This window comes from Mobula birostris, chromosome 23, assembly GCF_030028105.1.
Source record: "Mobula birostris isolate sMobBir1 chromosome 23, sMobBir1.hap1, whole genome shotgun sequence".
Lineage (NCBI taxonomy): Eukaryota > Metazoa > Chordata > Chondrichthyes > Myliobatiformes > Myliobatidae > Mobula > Mobula birostris.
The window spans coordinates 6,683,732-6,701,779 of NC_092392.1; the positions used below are offsets into that span (position 1 = coordinate 6,683,732).

Below are 18,048 nucleotides of genomic sequence, written 5' to 3' on the forward strand. Positions count from 1 at the left end.
AAACAGAGTAAGAAAGTGGCATGTTTCAAAGTTAAAGTCTTCCGCTGCAATGATCAAACTAAATGTGAGTGTGCATGCTAACCACTTCTGACATTTTCATTTGAGTTATTAACACGTTAAATGTCTAAGTCAAGCAAAAATTGCTGTAAGTTGCTCGTAACATATCACACTTTCATCTGTAATTGGAGTACAGATTTAAAGCTGGTTCTGCATGTTTTAAAAATGTACATGAATGGATTTAAGTATATGGCATTCAAATACCATATAACAGCTCTGTGTTCGAAATATAAATCTTGTGTGCAGCATTGGAGTCTTTCACAAGATCCATTAGTACCATGTAACAATATTTCAAAGCATGGAATGGGGGGGGGATATTTGCAGCAGCCTCTCTATGAAATGAGACTGTAATGGTAATTTAGTGAGAGATCACAACATTGAAACAAACAACATAACGGTAATGAGGTTTCAAGTGACATGGGTGCAAAGAATTGCAGCATCTGAGATCATAAGTTTATTTTTTATGGATCAACAGAATTCTGCAAGTTTTGGAATGCTTAAATCAACTTTTCACAAATGGTTGTGATATGCTACATAACAAAACATAAACATGACAACAAAATCAGTTTAAACTCCAGTAAAGGAAACTATTAAGTATATATTTGACACAGTTGGCTTATAAAAACTAAAACACAACTGCTGATATTCAAGCTTGTTTAGAATTAAAAGGGAAATTGCAAAAATCCGTGTTTGTAACCCATATCAATATCATTGAGCAAATTAAACTCAAACAACATTAGAAACAATAGAATTGCATCATTCTGTGTTCATCTATTTATAGATGTTGCATTCCACATTTATTTACCATGTATAGTAAAAAATCATAATGTAAGGAACAGAATTAAGCCACTTGGTCAATCAAGTCTGCTCCATAATGTAAATGCAATGCCTATCCTAGTTTGATAAAGTCAAAACAAGCACAGAAAATTTGAAGAACACAGTTAGTCAAACATTTTCTGTGGAGGAAAAGTTCTAAGTTTTGGCTTGAAATCCTGATCAGGATTGATACAGGGCCTTGACCTGAAAAGTTGACTCGTGCCTTTTGCCTCCGCAGATGCTGCTTGACACTTTGAGTTCTCCCAGCATTCTATCTATTGTTCTAGATTCCAGCATCTGCCGTCTCCTTTGGCTTGCTAAACTCACATTCTGACTGAAGTACCATTCATGGGTTTCATACCTGCACAAGGTGTCAGCAGCTGTAGGAATAGGTAAAATAAAGGCTCCATCAGACAGGAATCACCAGCGAATTGTGAAACTCTCAGCATACCCAGCACAGCTCACCCGATTTCTTGTAAATCACGAGACATGGACCAATAGGGGGAAAGCATATGCGTATAAAAGTTGCAGCTATTGCTTGACCACTTGCTTTTATGCAAAAAGGGGTGGGCATATATGATTGCTGTGTTTCTCACAAAATATAGATTGAAAGTGACAAAGGAGCATTTGGTGAAGCTATGCAAGTAACTTACATTAAACAAACTTGCAGGATAATCTCTTGCACATGTCAATATGATAATTTTAAAAAATAATATTTAAATCCATCAATTAATGTTCAGGATTCAGGGCTTCCTGCCTACCAGTTTGTGGGCTGAATTGTACATGTATCATGCATTTCATTCGGACAAACTCACACCTTCCACACAATGTCATGCCAAGTCGTCTTATTTCCCCAGAAAAGACAACCAGAGTCTGATTTGACCAACATTACTTGCAGTCCAGTAACTATAATGATGCAACCACCTTCCCCTCTAAAGGCAGCTGGGGAGTTCGCTGTTTATTGAAGTAGTTTGAAAAAATCTTCACTGGAGATCTGGAGCAGCATTTTGAATAAAATTATTTCCACTTAGTTTTATTCCTTTTTCTTCTGTTGTTACTACTGATCTGGTCAATAATTGCTATGATAATTGTTTGCAAAAAGGTGACAGAATGAATTTTGTTATAGGACTCACATTGTGCTTTCAAATTTAGATTAATTTTTTTTGTCATATGCACCAGAATGTAATGAAATTCCTTGCTCATGCAAAGCTCAGAGTAAACAGCTAAACATAGTTGTAGCGGACAATTCTAACAAACCAATTGCTGCCACTGGCGACTTAGCACATGTTGTTATCTTTGTATGATGTGCCCTCCAATCACTCTAGGAATGATGTTCCACAAAGTCGAAGAAATGTATTTGATCCTTTATTAGCAACTAGCAAAACATACTATCTTAAAACGATGTAATTATGCACAAATTAAGCTCCTATATCATCTCCCAGAAAGGAGAAGGGAGAAAAGGGAATGGCCAGACTGGATAAATGAAAAAGGAGAATGGGGAATAATCAGGCACATGAAATTGAGCAATGGAACTCTTGAGTGTCTTGCCACATGTATTCTTTCCAATTACATAAGGGAGTGTTGCATCAGACTGTGTACCAGTGGGCCCCCAATGCCATCAAAATGCTGGAAGAACTTTTTCCCCAATCAGCATTTTCATCGAAAGGATCTCTGGCCCAAAACGTTAACCTGTTTCCCTCTTAACCTGTTTCCCTCTTCACAAATATTGCTTAACTGGCTGAATTCTTCCAGCATTTCTCTCTTTGCATCAGCAGTTTTATTTGTTTTCTGAAGCAGATCAGTTCAGCCAAGTTGTACATGCTTTATGATCCCTTGCAAAGGAAAACAATGTAATTTTCCTCCCATCTGCTTCATACATCTGAAAAACCCTAAAACCGGAATGAAGCGTTAGCTGCCTCATGACTTACCCACAGATTTCACGGTTATATCTCAATTTTGGATTTCCTTACATATAAGTTTTGACCAGTTGTCATTTCCCTGTACAATGCTGTTGCATTTATACCTTATTTTTAAAACAGGAAGCATTCCTTTTCAACATGGCCCAACAAATGGATGGAAATGCATTAAAATCGACAGAGGAGAGAGGCTTCTGTTGGTCAGTGTCAACCATGGATGTTGTGTCCTGGCTGTCTAGATTCGCAAGCCTGGGCAGTACGATATGGAGAGCAAGCTGTTGCCTATGTAGCAAGTGGCCCCTCTCCATATATCTGATGACCCCAAAGGAACAGCAGAGAATGATAGTTTGGCACCAGCTGCATCGCAGGAGATGCCGGTCAGCATTGAATCCAATGTAGGGACACCAGCTCTGGATTTTTCCCTCTGGGTTTATTCCTGAAGCCCTCCCCATGAGTGGGTACAGTCGCAAGGTAGTGGAGGTTTGATGAGCCGTCAACCCTGGCTGACGAGCCCCATCTGCCCAAAATGACTTCTCCACCAACAGATTCCCCAAAGGTCTGTGAACTCCTGAACAATACCTTGCTATTCCCCCTTTGCACTGTTTGTTTATTTATTTATTTTTATAACTTATAGTAATTTTGATGTTTTGTGCTGTGCTGCTGCCATGAAACAGCAAATTTCACAAGATACGTCAATGATAATAACCCTCTGTAAACCTTGGAGTGTGCTCTCCCCTGTATAGTGCCAACCTCAGTGTCAAACATACGAGACCAAGCTTTACAATACCTGAAAAAGTGCCTCCACTTTCAGAGATGCAGCCTAACATTAGCTTAAGCTGTGCTGACCCCTCGCAATATTGGGGTCCCTTTAATGTTTCAAATTCAAAGTCCGGGCTCTCACGACCAGACTATGTAACAGTCTCTTCTCCCAAGTCATCAGACTCCTCAATACCCAGAGCCTGGACTGACACCAACCTACTGCCCTCTACTGTGCTTATTGTCTTGTTTATTATTTATTGTAATGCCTGCACTGTTTTGTGCACTTTATGCAGTCCTGGGTAGGTCTGTAGTCTAGTGTAGTTTTGTGTTGTTTTACGTAGTTCAGTGTAGTTTTTGTAGTTCATTTTAGTTCATGTAGCACCATGGTCCTGAAAAACGTTGTCTTGTTTTTACTGTGTACTGTAGCAGCAGTTATGGTCGAAACTTGACTTGAAATGTTTTTATTGTGAAGCAACATCGACTTAACCACAACCAGCAATGTCCTTAAGTACAATGCTTCTTTTTTCTTTCTTATAACAACATAATGAAAATCAGATGAATGTATGTATAGTTGGGGTCCCTTTAATGTGATTTGTATCAGCAACCTGCTGCAGTCATGGGCAACTTGAATAGGTGTAGTGACTGCACAGGAAGCGACTTGTTGGAGTTATCCATTGGGTGAGTGGGTGGCTGAACGGGAAGCGAGTTGTTCAGCTATCCATTGGGTGAGTGGGTGGCTGAACGGGAAGCGAGTTGTTGGGGTTATCCATTGGGTGAGTGGGTGCTTGCACGGGAAGCGAGTTGTTGGAGTTATCCATTGGGTGAGTGGGTGGCTGAACGGGAAGTGAGTTGTTCGGTTATCCATTGGGTGAGTGGGTGGCTGAACGGGAAGTGAGTTGTTGGAGTTATCCATTGGGTGAGTGGGTGGCTGAACGGGAAGCAAGTTGTTGGGGTTATCCATCGGGTGAGTGGGTGGCTGAATGGGAAGCGAGTTGTTCAGTTATCCATTGGGTGAATAGGTGGCTGAACGGGAAGCGAGTTGTTGGGGTTATCCATTGGGTGAGTGGGTGCTTGCACAGGAAGCGACTTGTTGGAGTTATCCATTGGGTGAGTGGGTGGCTGAACGGGAAGCGAGTTGTTCGGTTATCCATTGGGTGAGTGGGTGGCTGAATGGGAAGCGAGTTGTTGGGGTTATCCATTGGGTGAGTGGGTGGCTGAACGGGAAGCGAGTTGTTGGGGTTATCCATTGGGTGAGTGGGTGGCTGAACGGGAAGTGAGTTGTTGGGGTTATCCATTGGGTGAGTGGGTGGCTGAACGGGAAGCGAGTTGTTCGGTTAGCCACTGGGTGAGTGGGTGGCTGAATCAAAATGGCAACCTGAGTTTTTATTTATTTATTGAGATACAGTGGGGAACAGGCCCTTTCGGCCCTTCGAGCCACACCACCCAACAATCCTCCAATCCACGGGACAATTTACAATCACCCATTAACCTACCAACTGGTACGTTCTTGGACTGTGGGAGGAAACCAAAGCACCCGGAGGAAACCCTCACGGTCACGGAGAGAACGTACAAACTCCTTACGGACAGCGGTAGGAATTGAACCCAAGTCATCTGAACTGTTAGGCGTTGTGCTAACCACTACACTACCATGCCAATATGGAATCGAGTTCTGGTTTCCTAGGTTATACACAGTCAATGGTTGCCCGGGAGAGCTGAATAGATTTTTATTACCCTGCTTTAAATTATGCCACAAAGATCAGTTCACAAACTGGTTGGTCTAAATCCCTGCATCTGCAGCATCTCCTGAAATAAGACCATAAGGTATAGGAGCAGAATTAGGCCATTTGGCCTATGAAGTCTGCTCTGATATTTCATCATGGCTGATCCAATTTGATCCAGTGCTGTTGACAAAAAAGCCTTGCAGAGGGTGGTTAGGGGAGCAGAGAAGGTTATTGGTATCTCCCTACCTTCTGTCCAAGACCTCTTTCAGAATCGATGCCTCCAGAAGACACGGTACATCATTAAAGACCCCTCACACCCTCTCCATGAACTGTTTGTTCTTCTGCCATCAGGCAAACGTTACAGGAGCATCAAAACTAAAACCACAAGGCTACTAAACAGCTTCCTCCCACAGGCCGTCAGACTGCTAAATAGCTGCTCTACCTGACTCTGCTTTGGACACTTTTAACTTGCACTGGATACTTATAACTTGATTTTAACTGACATGTGGCTGTTGTGTTTTACTATTCATTGTTACGTTTATTATTTAGTGTTGCATTTGTTATGTTATGATTGCACTGCTCCTGGGAAACACTGTCTCATTCTGCCCTGCAGAGCTGATGTACGGTTAGAATGACAATAAAATTTTTTGAATTGAATTGAATTGAATTTTCCTCTCAGCCCCATCTCTTGACTTCTCCTCATGCCCTGACTAATCAAGAATCTATCAACCTCTGCCTTAAATATACATAAAGACTTGGCATCCACAGCTGCCTGTGGCAAAGATTCACTGTGCACTGGCTAAAGAAACTCCTCCTCATCTTCGTTCTAAAAGGGCGCCCCTCTTTTCTGAGGCTGTGTTCTCTGATCATAGACTCTCCCACCATAGGAAACATCCTCTCCACATCCACTCTATCAATGTATTTCACCATTTGATAGGTTTCAATGAGGTCACCTCTCATTCTTCTGAATTCCAGTGAATACAGGCCCAGAGACATCAAACACTCTTCATATGACAAGCTGGTCAATCCTGGAATCATTTTTGTGAACCTCCTTTGAACCCTCTCTAGTTTCAGCACATCCTTTCCAAGATAAGGGGCCCAAACCTGCTCACAATACTCCACGTGAGGCCTCACCAGTGCTTTATAAAGTCTCAACTTTACATCCTCGCTTTTACATTCTCCCCATTTAGAAAATAGTCAACCTTTAATTACTTCTATCAAAGTGCATGGTCATACACTTCCGAACACTGTATTCCATCTTCCATTTCTTTGTCCATTCTCCTAGTCCATTTAAGTCCTTCTCTAGCCTCTCTACTTCCTCATAACTACCTGCCCCTCCACCTACCTTCATATCATCTGCAAACTTTGCAACAAAGCCATCAATTCTATCATCCAAATCATTGACATATAGTGTAAAAAGAATCAGTCCCAACCGAGAACCCTGTGGAATACCACTAGTCAATCGCAGCCAACCAGAAAAGGCTCCCTTTATTCACACTCTTTGCCTCCTGCCAATCGGCCACTGCTTTATCTATGCTAGAATCTTTAAAATTTTAATCTGCTTTTGTGGGCTCCTGAATTTAGCCTTCAATGTCTTAGTTTTATACTTTATGCCGGAGTAAATGCAAGCAGGCTTTTTCCACTGAGGTCATGTGCGACTCAGAGGGTGGTGAGTATGTGGAACAAATTGCGGGCGGAAGTGGTTGGATATGGATTCGATTTCAACATTTAAGAGAAATTTAGATGGATGGGACGGATATGGAGGGCTATGGTCCAGGTGCAAATCGATGGCAGTAGGCAAAATAATAGCAACACACATCAAAGTTGCTGGTGAACGCAGCAGGCCAGGCAGCATCTGTAGGAAGAGGTGCAGTCGACGTTTCAGGCCGAGACCCTTCATCAGGACTAACTGAAGGAAGAGTGAGTAAGGGATTTGAAAGTTGGAGGGGGAGGGGGAGATCCAAAATGATAGGAGAAGACAGGAGGGGGAGGGATCGAGTCAAGAGCTGGACAGGTGATAGGCAAAAGGGGATACGAGAGGATCATGGGACAGGAGGTCCGGGAAGAAAGACAAGGGGGGGGGACCCAGAGGATGGGCAAGAGGTATATTCAGAGGGACAGAGGGAGAAAAAGGAGAGTGAGAGAAAGAATGTGTGCATAAAAATGAGTAGCAGATGGGGTACGAGGGGGAGGTGGGGCCTTAGTGGAAGTTAGACTAAGTTGATGTTCATGCCATCAGGTTGGAGGCTACCCAGACGGAATATAAGGTGTTGTTCCTCCAACCTGAGTGTGGCTTCATCTTTACAGTAGAGGAGGCCGTGGATGGACATGTCAGAATGGGAATGGGATGTGGAATTAAAATGTGTGGCCACTGGGAGATCCTGCTTTCTCTGGCGGACAGAGCGTAGATGTTCAGCAAAGCGGTCTCCCAGTCTGCGTCGGGTCTCGCCAATATATAAAAGGCCACATCGGGAGCACCGGACGCAGTATATCACCCCAGTTGACTCACAGGTGAAGTGTTGCCTCACCTGGAAGGACTGTTTGGGGCCCTGAATGGTGGTAAGGGAGGAAGTGTAAGGGCATGTGTAGCACTTGTTCCGCTTACACGGGTAAGCGCCAGGAGGGAGATCAGTGGGGAGGGATGGGGGGGACGAATGGACAAGGGAGCTGTGTAGGGAGTGATCCCTGCGGAATGCGGGGGGGGGGAGGGAAAGATGTGCTTTGAGGCAAAATAATCGTTCAGCACAAACTAGATGGGGGAACAGCCTGTTTCTGTGCTGTAATGATCTGTGACTTCTATGACTCTCTTAATTAGGCATAAATGATTGGAAAATTAGACCTCCTCTGCTAAATTTTGCTATCCCTTCACTGATGTCAGGAAATTTCAATATTATACATGAGTTTCCTCATTCATCTGCATTGGGACATATTACAACATTGAACTTAGCAGAAAGAGAAACTAATTGTGATAAATTTGCATGTGGTATAGACTTTGCTTTTGAAGCTATGAAAAGTCACAGTTCTTTCAACAAAACAAAGGTAAAATTACCACTGCCCACAGTTAAGCAGATTAGTTTTCTGATGTGCCATCGCCTTGTTTTATATACATATCAGAAAGAAGTGATGAAAAGCAGAGTTTCTAATCTTTGTTTGAAAATGCATTTAAAACATATTGACAATTCATTAAATACTGCTTAAAATAAAAGCAATAATTCTGACGGTACTACACTTAGCAGGCAGCAGAGTGAGCTGGAAATAAATCAAAAGCTCAGGAATGCTTCCAAATAAATATATTGTTAAAGTGCTGTGAAATAGTCTCAATACCAAACATGGTCGGTGTACTAAAGCATGGTAAAGCAATAACAAATAAAATTGAGATTTTGAAGGCTTAATTCAATTGCTTACAATAACAGATTTATGCAACCAAATCTGTACAATCTCAGTTTTTAAAAGGATTGAATTCTTCAATTATAAGCATAAGTAGGCACTTGTGGTATTTCTGTAGAAGATACTTTAATCAAGGTGGTAAGTGTTATAAAGTGGGAAGCAGAGTAGCTGATCTGGCTTCCTTAGCTACTAGCTAAGGTGTCCCAAAATTTGATCCAGAGACAGTGATGAAGGTTGATGTGTATGTAAGTGGGAGATTATATTGATTCCCATATGCCTTCTGCTTTTGTATTCCTGAGTCAGTTACACCAATATTATGACCTGAAGTCCAACCTGGGCAGCGGCAACTCCTGGACTGGAATGCTGAAGCTGGCCGGTGAAGTTCTGCAATATGCAGCAGCTAATAGGTCAAGAATGGTGGTCATCTGCTGCGCACTCCACCACACTGCATTCATTCCTGCAAAAGTTCACTTGACATGCCAAAGAAGATGCATTCTCTGTAAAGCGATCAGCAAGAGGAAAAGGAAGAAGATACAGCAATTCTTACACCACAGGATGAATACATTTCCATGAGGCTCAGTTAGGCTCTGACAATGTCACCCGATGAAATTGAGATGATGATGTCTCTTTGCCTTATTGTCTTCCATCAACCAGCAAATTTGGCTGAGCTCTGATGCTTGGCTCGTATTCAGGTCTTGTTAAGTAATCACATCTTGTTAAGTAATCCACATCTTGTCGAGAGACAACTAGTTTTCAACAAATTTAAGCCTGAGTGTTGAATGATTAGAGTTATCTTTGTACCACCAGTGGTGAGATTCTGAAATATTCTTATAATTTTGTTATGGTTATCACCTGTATTTCATTTACTTTAATTGCTATGTCTTACCCGATAGTTTCATTATTTGTGTTTGAAGGGGCTTTAGCAAATATAGAAAGGGTGCAGAGGAGATTTACAAGGGTATTGCCTGGATTGGCAAGGATGCCTTATGAGAATAGGTTGAGTGAACTTGGCCTTGTCTCCTTGGAGTGGCGGAGGATGAGAGGTGACCTGATAGAGGTGTATAAGGTGATGAGAGGCATTGATCGTGTGGATAGTCAGAGGCTTTTTCCCAGGGCTGAAATGGCTAACACGAGAGGACACAGATTTAAGGTGCTTGGAAGTAAGTACAGAGGAGATGTCGGGGGTAAGTTTTTTACGCAGAGAGTGGTGAGTGTGTGGAATGGGCTGCCGGTGACGGTGGTGGAGGCAGATACAATAGGGTCTTTTAGGAGGCTCCTGGACAGGTACATCGAGCTTAGAAAAATAGAGGGCTATGGGTAACACGAGGTAATTTCTAAAGTAAGTACCTGTTTGGCAAAGCATTGTGGGCGGAAGGGCCTGTATTGTGCTGTAGGTTTTCTATGTTTCTAAATAGAAAGTTGCACCCTTCGTATATATTTTGAATAAAGGCAATGCTTGACAGACAAGCATCTACTATAGCCATCCAATCACTTTTGTTCAAACAAGTGAATATTTTGAAACTCAGCTTCAGGAACTTAAATCACACCATTTAATTCTGTTCAATAATTTGTGCATGTAGCCTGAATATTATTCAATTGTTTGAACAGCGGTCCCCAATCACTGGGCCGCAAAGCATGTGCTACCGGGCCGCGAGGAAACGATATGATTTGGCGATATGAAACGATATGAGTCAGCTGCACCTTTCCTCATTCCCTGTCACGCACTGTTGAACTTGAAATAACCTACCAAATCATACCAAATAACACATAAAACCTAAACTTACACTAACATATAGTAAAAGCAGGAATGGTATGATAAATACACAGCCTATATAAAGTACAAATAACGTATGTACAGTGTAGTTTCACTTAACAGAATCGGGAAGATTAAGCCAAAACCGATTTGTAGAAAAAAATCGGCACGTATACTCATGCGCATGTAGGTGCCTACGTAAGACTTCATGGTCATGGTAGTCTTTCTCGGGGTAAACACAAGTGTCCCGTATTTGACTGCTACTTTTGTCCCTTATTTGGGAGTGAGAAAGTTGGCAACCCTACTTGAATACCCCCCACCCCCTCGTCAGCCGGTCCGCAAGAATATTGTCAATATTAAACCGGTCTGTGGTGCTAAAAAGGTTGGGGACCCCTGTGTTTGAGGATAGAACAAGTGTGTGCAAAACTGCTACTGCTTAGTTTAACTAACCTATTAATAGGGACTCTGAACACCAGAGATTCAGGACAGTAGCAAATTGTGAGAATAGGAGGGTACGCGTTTGTTTCTTTTTCATAGTATTTTATAAATAAATTTATTTTATAATCGTTAAATGGATCAGCAAGGAAGTTCAGCATGCTTTATATAATAGAGGAGGGTAGAAATTGGCCTTCAGTCATATGGTCTGTTTAGGGGCCAGGTTCATGGGAACTTTCTTTGACAGTGGTCAGTCCAGCATTTGCTTGAATTTGCATTGTGCGAATGCTGTGAGCATCCCCATAATGCTCAGAAGATGATGTAATTAAGCAGGGTTACTACCAGACTGCAGAAACATCTCGCTCTCTGGTCTCAGTGACTATTACCCAACCACCAACTATCCTCCCTCCTACCCCTCAACCATTACTTGGTCCCAACAATTATACCAGCTGAACTTGCGCGGAGTTCCTAAAGCTTTTCCTGAAAAATTTGGTGAAGATTTCAGTTGCTGACATTATGCTGCCTGGTGCTGGCAAATTCTGGTCACTCAATCTACTCGCCGGTAGGATTGAACATTGTGACAATATTTCAGAATGATATGGTTCCAAACTCCAGTATTCTGAAAAGTCATGGAAAAGTACAGCACAGAAACAGGCCCTTTGTCTAGTTCATGCCAAAACCATTTAATCTGCCCACTCCCGTCAACCTACACCAGGACCTTAGCCCTCCATATCCCTACTATCCATGTACTCATCCACACTTCTCTTAAACATTGAAATCAAGCTTGCATGCACCACTTGTGCTGGCATCTCACTCCACACTCTCATGGCCCTCTGAATGAAGAAGCTTTCCTTCATGTTCCCGTTAAACTTCACACCTTTCATCCTTAATCCATGACCTCTGGTTTCAGTCCCACCCAACCTCAGTGGAAAAAGCCTGCTTGCATTTACCCTATCTATACGCTTCATAATTTTGTATACCAATATCAAATCTCCTCTCAATCTTCTACGTTCTAAAGAATACAGTCCTAACATATTCAATCTTTCCTTATTACTCAGGTCCTCCAGACCAGAAAATCCTTGTTAATTTTTTCCGTACTCTTTCAACCTTGTTTACATCTTTCAATCATTGACCTTATTAACTCTGGTGATCTCCCATCCACTGGCATCAACCTTACTCCACACCTCCCCGTTTCTACCTTCTACCCAAGATCCACAAACCTGCCTCTCAAGTAGACCTGTTGTTTCTGCTTATTTCTGTCCCACTGAACTTATATCTGCACACTCTGTTTAAACTCCCTGAGTTCAGTCCTCTCCTACCTCCATCCATGGCACTTCACACATTCTGAATCTTTTCAATGACTTCAACTTCTCTGGCCCCAATTGTCTCCTTTTCACCATGAATGTCCAGTCCCTATACACCTCCATCCCACATCAGGAGGACTTTAAAGCTTTCCGCTTCTTTCTAGACAACAGACCCAACCTGTTCCCCTACGCCACCACTCTCATATGGAAGGCAAGAGTTAATGTTGGACCACTGGGAAATGATGCTGATGAGTTAGTAAAGGGGTTCAAAGAAATGGCAGATGTACTTAATAAGCACTTTGCTTCAGTCTTTACTGTGGAAGACACTAGCAGTGTGCCAGAGGTCCGTGAGTGTCAGGGAACAGGAGTGCTATTGCTATTACAAAAGAAAAAGTGTGAGGAGAACAGAAAGATCTTAAAGTGGATAAGTCACCTGGACCAGATGGACTATATCCCAGAGTCCTGAAATAGGTTCCTGAAGAAGTAATGGGGGCATTGGCCATAATCTTCTAAGAATCACTTGATTTTGGTATGGTCCCAGAGGACTAGAAAATTGCAAATGTTACTCCACTCTTTAAGAAGGGAGGAAGACAAAAGAGAGGAAATTATAGGCCAGTTAGCCTAACCTCAGTGGTTGGGAAAGTGTTGCAGTCCATTATTAAGGACGAAGTTTCAGGATACTTGGAGACTAATGATAAAATAAGTCAAAGTCAGCATGTTTTCTGTAAAGGGAAGTCTTGCCTGACAAATCTGTTAGAATCCTTTGAGGAAGTAACACGTAGGGTGGACAAAGAGGAGGCAGTTGATGTCATTTACCTAAATATTCAGAATGCATTTGATAAGGTGCCTCACATGAGGCTGATTGTGTGCCTTCAGGCTTCTGTACCTCCTTCCTGATGGTAACAGTGCAAAGAGGGCATGTCCTGGGTGTTGGGGATCTTTAATGATGGCCGTTGCCTTCCTAAGGCACCACCCCTTGACGATGTTTTGGATACTACGGAGGCTAGTACCCAACATGCAGCTCACTAATTTTACAAGTTTCTGCAACTTACTTCGATATTGTGCAGTACCCCCTGCCCCATACTAGACGGTGATGCAGGCAGTCAGAATGCTCTCCACGATACATGTGTGGAAGTTCTTAAGTGTTTTGGTTGACAAACTAAATCTCCTTAAACTCTGAATTAAATATAGCCTCTGTCTTACCTTCTATATAGCTGCATCATATGTTATGTCCAGGTTAGCTCCTCAGAGATACTGACCCCCAGGAACCTGAAGTTGCTCGCTCACCCCACTGCTGATCCCTGCATGATTGGTTTGTGTTCCCTCATCTTACCCTTCCTGAAGTCCACAATCAGCTCTTTGCTCTTGCTGACATTGAGTACAAGGTTTTTGTTGCGACACCACTCAACTAACTGGTATATCTCACTCTGTATGCCCTTTTGTCACCATCTGAAATTCTGCCAACAATGGCATTTGAGTTATGCCTAGCCACACAGTCATGGGTGTAGAGAGACTAGAGCAGCACACATCCCTGTGGTGCACCAGTATTGATTGTTAGCGAGGTGGAGATGCACAGTTCCAATCCGCACAGGTTGTGGCCTTCCGGTTAGGAAGTTGAGGATCCAATTGCAGAGGGAGGTACAGAGGCCCAGGTCTGTAATTTATCCATCAGGACTGTTGGAATGATGATGTTATATGCTGAGCTGTAGTCAATAAACAGCATCCTGACGAAGGTATTTACAGAGTCATCATCTTCTACCAGCTCTGTCACTGACGTCTAAGTTGGATCTCTTTGTCTGGAAACTCCCCCTTGACCTTGTGCCACGCATGACCCCACCAGGTCCAAAGTGCCAAATGGCTTAAACTCCAGATGGCATTGCACTCAGAACCTCAGGAACTCAGAAACCTCTCCAACATGATAAGCTAGTGATCCTTGAAAAATTTTAACTTGATTATATGGCAGAGTAACCCTTACTTTTGTTAAAATTCTGTTAATTTGTAAGCACCAATAATTATGTTGAAGGTCCAAGTTTGGGAAAGTGCTGAAACCAGTAGAAGGATAGAGGGAAATTAACTGACAAGTATTGCTGAATCATCCTTGTGTGACTTTTGTGAAATTAATCCCATGACTGAACTTACAAACAGAGCTGGCTGAAATTGTAATGAAGAATGCAGAAAAAGCAAAGGAATTAGGCAATTACTTTGTGCCTGTGACTAAATGACCTTGTGAAGTTATTGAGAATCCTATATGCAGGCTGAGAATAAATGGGGAAGACATAAAACAAGTACAGAACTTTTGCTACTTAGGAAGCTGGGTGACATCAGATGGCAGGTGCGACTTGGGACATCAAAAGAAGAATAGAGATGGCAAAAGACACCTTTACGAGAATGAACAGTATACTGACCCATACTAAACTAGGCATGACAACCCACCTCAGAACACTGAAATGTTACGTTTATCCAGTTATGTTATATGGCTCAGAATGTTGAACAATATCTAGTAACATGAGGAAACGAATTGTAGCAGCAGAAATGTGATTTTTGAGGAGGATGCGAAGAATATCATGGACGAAACGAATATCTAACGAGGATGTCATGAACAGAGCAAACACAAAAAGTGAAATAATGTATGAAATCATGAAAAGGCAACGTAACTTCATTGGACATGTGATTAGGAAAGAGGAGTTAGAATGCACAGTAATTATGGGAAAGATTGAAGGGAAGAAAGCAAGAGGAAGACAAAGACAAATGATGATGGAGACAGCAGCGAGAGAATTGGAAATGAATACCAATGAAATGATCCACTTGACTCCAAAAAGGAGTGTGTGGGCCATGGCAGTCAAAGCTCAAACTGGGCATGGCACCTGATAATGATGATGATGAAGTTATTGATCAGTTACTGCATGCAACGGGTGCATTCTTTCTGGTCAAGATACTTCCACAATACGGATAAGGAGATAGGGATCAAGGATTTCTGTGTAGTGACAATGAAGGAATAGTGGGGTGTATATCCAGATCATTATGGTGTATGGCTGTAGGGAGACAGGCAAGCAGAATAGTGGGATGTATATCCAGATGATTACGGTTTACAGCTGTAGGGGGACAGGCAAGCGGAATAGTGGGTTGTATATCCAGATGATTATGGTTTACGGCTGTAGGGGGACAGGCAAGCGGAATAGTGGGTTGTATATCCAGATGATTACGGTTTACGGCTTTAGGGGGACAGGCAAGCAGAATAGTGGGTTGTATATCCAGATGATTACGATTTACGGCTGTAGGGGGACAGGCAAGCAGTGCTGTCCCGTTTGTGTGAAACCTCTTTGACCTCTGCTAGAGATTGTGGGTTTGTAAAATGCTATTAGAGAGTTTAGAGGAGTAACAGCACTGGAGACACAAGGACATGCTGATGCTGGAATTAACGAGAACAACATGAAAGGCACTGAAGGAACTCAGCCGGTCAAGCAGGATCAGTGGAGGGAAATGGACAGTGACCATTTCAGGTTGAGACCTTTCATCATAACACAAAAAAATGGCAACTGCCCTTTTCTCTCCATAGATGCTACGTCTCTTGCTGAGTTCATCCAGTGCCTTCTGAGTAACAACATTTTGTAGATGGTGCACACTGCAGCCACTCAGCCAGTGCTCTGACGGTGGTGTCTGAAAAGAGGATGCTGTCCAAGTTGCATGCCATCTTGGACAATGTCTTTCATCCACTACATAACGTACTGGTTGGGCACAGGAGTACATTCAGCCAGAGACTCATTCCACCGAGATGCAACACAGAGCGTCATAGGAAGTCATTCCTGCCTGTGGCCATCAAACTTTACAACTCCTCCCGTGGAGGGTCAGACACCCTGAGCCAATAGGCTGGTCCTGGACTTATTTCCTGGCATAATTTACATATTACTATTTAACTATTTATGGTTTTATTACTATTTAATTATTTATGGTGCAACTGTAACGAAAACCAAGTTCCCCCAGGATCAATAAAGTATGACTATGACTACGACTATGACTATAGCCAATAAACTTTCATTGTGGTGGTTGGGGTACTAATAAAGTGAACTGTTTTGTCATGGAGAGTGTTGAAATTCCTGGGTGTTGTTGGAACAGCAGCCTTGAAGTCATAGAGAATAGAAATAGGCTCCTCAGCTCCACTGGTTCATGTCAACCAAAATGCCCCATCCAAGCTAGTCCTATTTACCAATACTTGGTTCATAACCTTCCAAACTTCTCCAATCCATGTACCTGTCCAACTGTCTTTTACGAGTTGCTATTGTACCTAGACATCCAGTAAGAGCTTCTGCAGATGCTGGAAATCTTTAGCAACACACACAAAATGCTGAAGGAATACGGCTGGTCAGGCAGCATCTATGGAGGGAAATAAATAAAAGGTTCAAAGATTTAAAGGTTCAAAGATATATTTTCACGGTATACTATGAAATTCTTCAATTCTCTGGGTAGCTGTGAAACCAAGAAAGAAAAGGCAGCGCGATCATTAACCTCCAATTCAACCCTCCCCACACTAAAAAATGAAGAAAAATGGAACAGGCACATCAACCCCCAAATCTCCCCTCCTGCACAAAAACCAAGCAAAACGGATCAGGCACATCGACCCCCAAAATCCCTCCTCCCGAACAAAACGGATCAGGCTCATAGGTCCCCAAAGCCCTCTTCCGCCCCCCCCCCAAAAAAAACAAGCAAAACGGATCAGGTACATCAGCCTCAGAATTCCTCCTCCCACGCAAAAAAAAAACCTAGTAAAACGGATCAGTTGACATTTCAGGCTGAGACCCTTAATTGGAACTCAACCGGTTGCTCAAGCAGCTTATTCCACAAAGATAATGCCCTTTTTATGAAAATGTCCCTCAAAATCCTATCAAATTTTTCTCTTTTCGACTTAAGCATATGGTCTCTCGTCCTTGATTCCCTAACTCTGGGAAAAAGACTGTGCATTCACCCTATCTACACCTCTCATGATTTATACACCTCTAAAAGATTACTTCTCAGCCTCGTACATTCTAAAGAATGTAGTCCTAGCCTGTCCAACTTCTTCCTGTAAGTCAGTCCCTCATGTCCTGGGAGCATCCTTGTAAATCTTTTCTGCACGCTTTCCAGTTTAATAAGATCTTTTCTATAAGAACACAATACTCCAAATGTGGCTTCATCAGCACTGTTGGCAACTGCACCAGGATTTCCCAACTTTTACACTCAGTACCCTGACTTACTAAGTTCAGCATGCCAAAAGCCTTTTTCACCACTCTGTCTACCTGTGACTCCACTTCAGTGAATCTTGTACTTGTGCTCCAAGATTCTCCTGCTCCATTACACTTCTAGGGCCCTGCCATTCACTGTGAAAGTCAAACCTGGATCTGACTTTCCAAACTGCAACATTTAGCAATTACCTGGGTTAAACACAATTTGTCATTCTTCTTTGTTTTCTATAGCATCTACTTTGGTGACATCTGTAAACTTACTAACTATGCACTGTACATTCTTATTCAAATTGTTGATATAGATGACAAACCGTAATGGGTCCAGTACCTGCCCCTGAAGCACACCACTAGTTATAGGTCTCCAGTCCAAAAAAAAACTTTCAACCAAAACACTCTGCCTCCTACCATCAAGCCAACTGTGTATCCAATTAGCCAGCTCTCCCTAGATTCCATGCAATCTAGCCTTTCAGAGCAGCCTGCTGTGTGGAATCTTACCAGAGGGCTTACTAAAGTTCATATAAACCATATCTACCACCCTGTTCTCATCACCTTTGTCGGTTACATTATCAAAAAACTCAGTCAAGTTCCTAAGACATGATTTCCCATGCACAAAGCCATGTGGACCACCCCTAAAAAATTGACATCTTTCCAAATGCATTTATCTCTAATCCTGCAGAATCCCAT

The 18,048-nt window shown here is 42.4% G+C and overlaps 2 protein-coding genes across 5 annotated transcripts in view; one reads left to right on the forward strand and one right to left on the reverse strand.

Moving 5' to 3' along the window:
- LOC140186665 (acyl-coenzyme A thioesterase 5-like) overlaps positions 1-18,048 on the forward strand; it is a 113,207-nt gene that overhangs the window by 30,451 nt on the left and 64,708 nt on the right. The gene's annotated exons all lie outside the window — the stretch shown is intronic.
- LOC140186666 (immunoglobulin kappa light chain-like) overlaps positions 1-18,048 on the reverse strand; it is a 38,832-nt gene that overhangs the window by 20,674 nt on the left and 110 nt on the right. Inside the window, exon 2 of one of the 2 annotated variants that reach the window (XM_072241103.1) lies at positions 16,353-16,519. In XM_072241103.1, coding sequence (XP_072097204.1) covers positions 16,353-16,392 — 40 coding nt within the window. In that variant the 5' untranslated portion in view covers positions 16,393-16,519. Of the gene's footprint in view, positions 1-1,234; positions 1,302-16,352; positions 16,520-18,048 lie in introns of those variants that run through there. The other variant, XM_072241102.1, reaches the window with a different exon arrangement.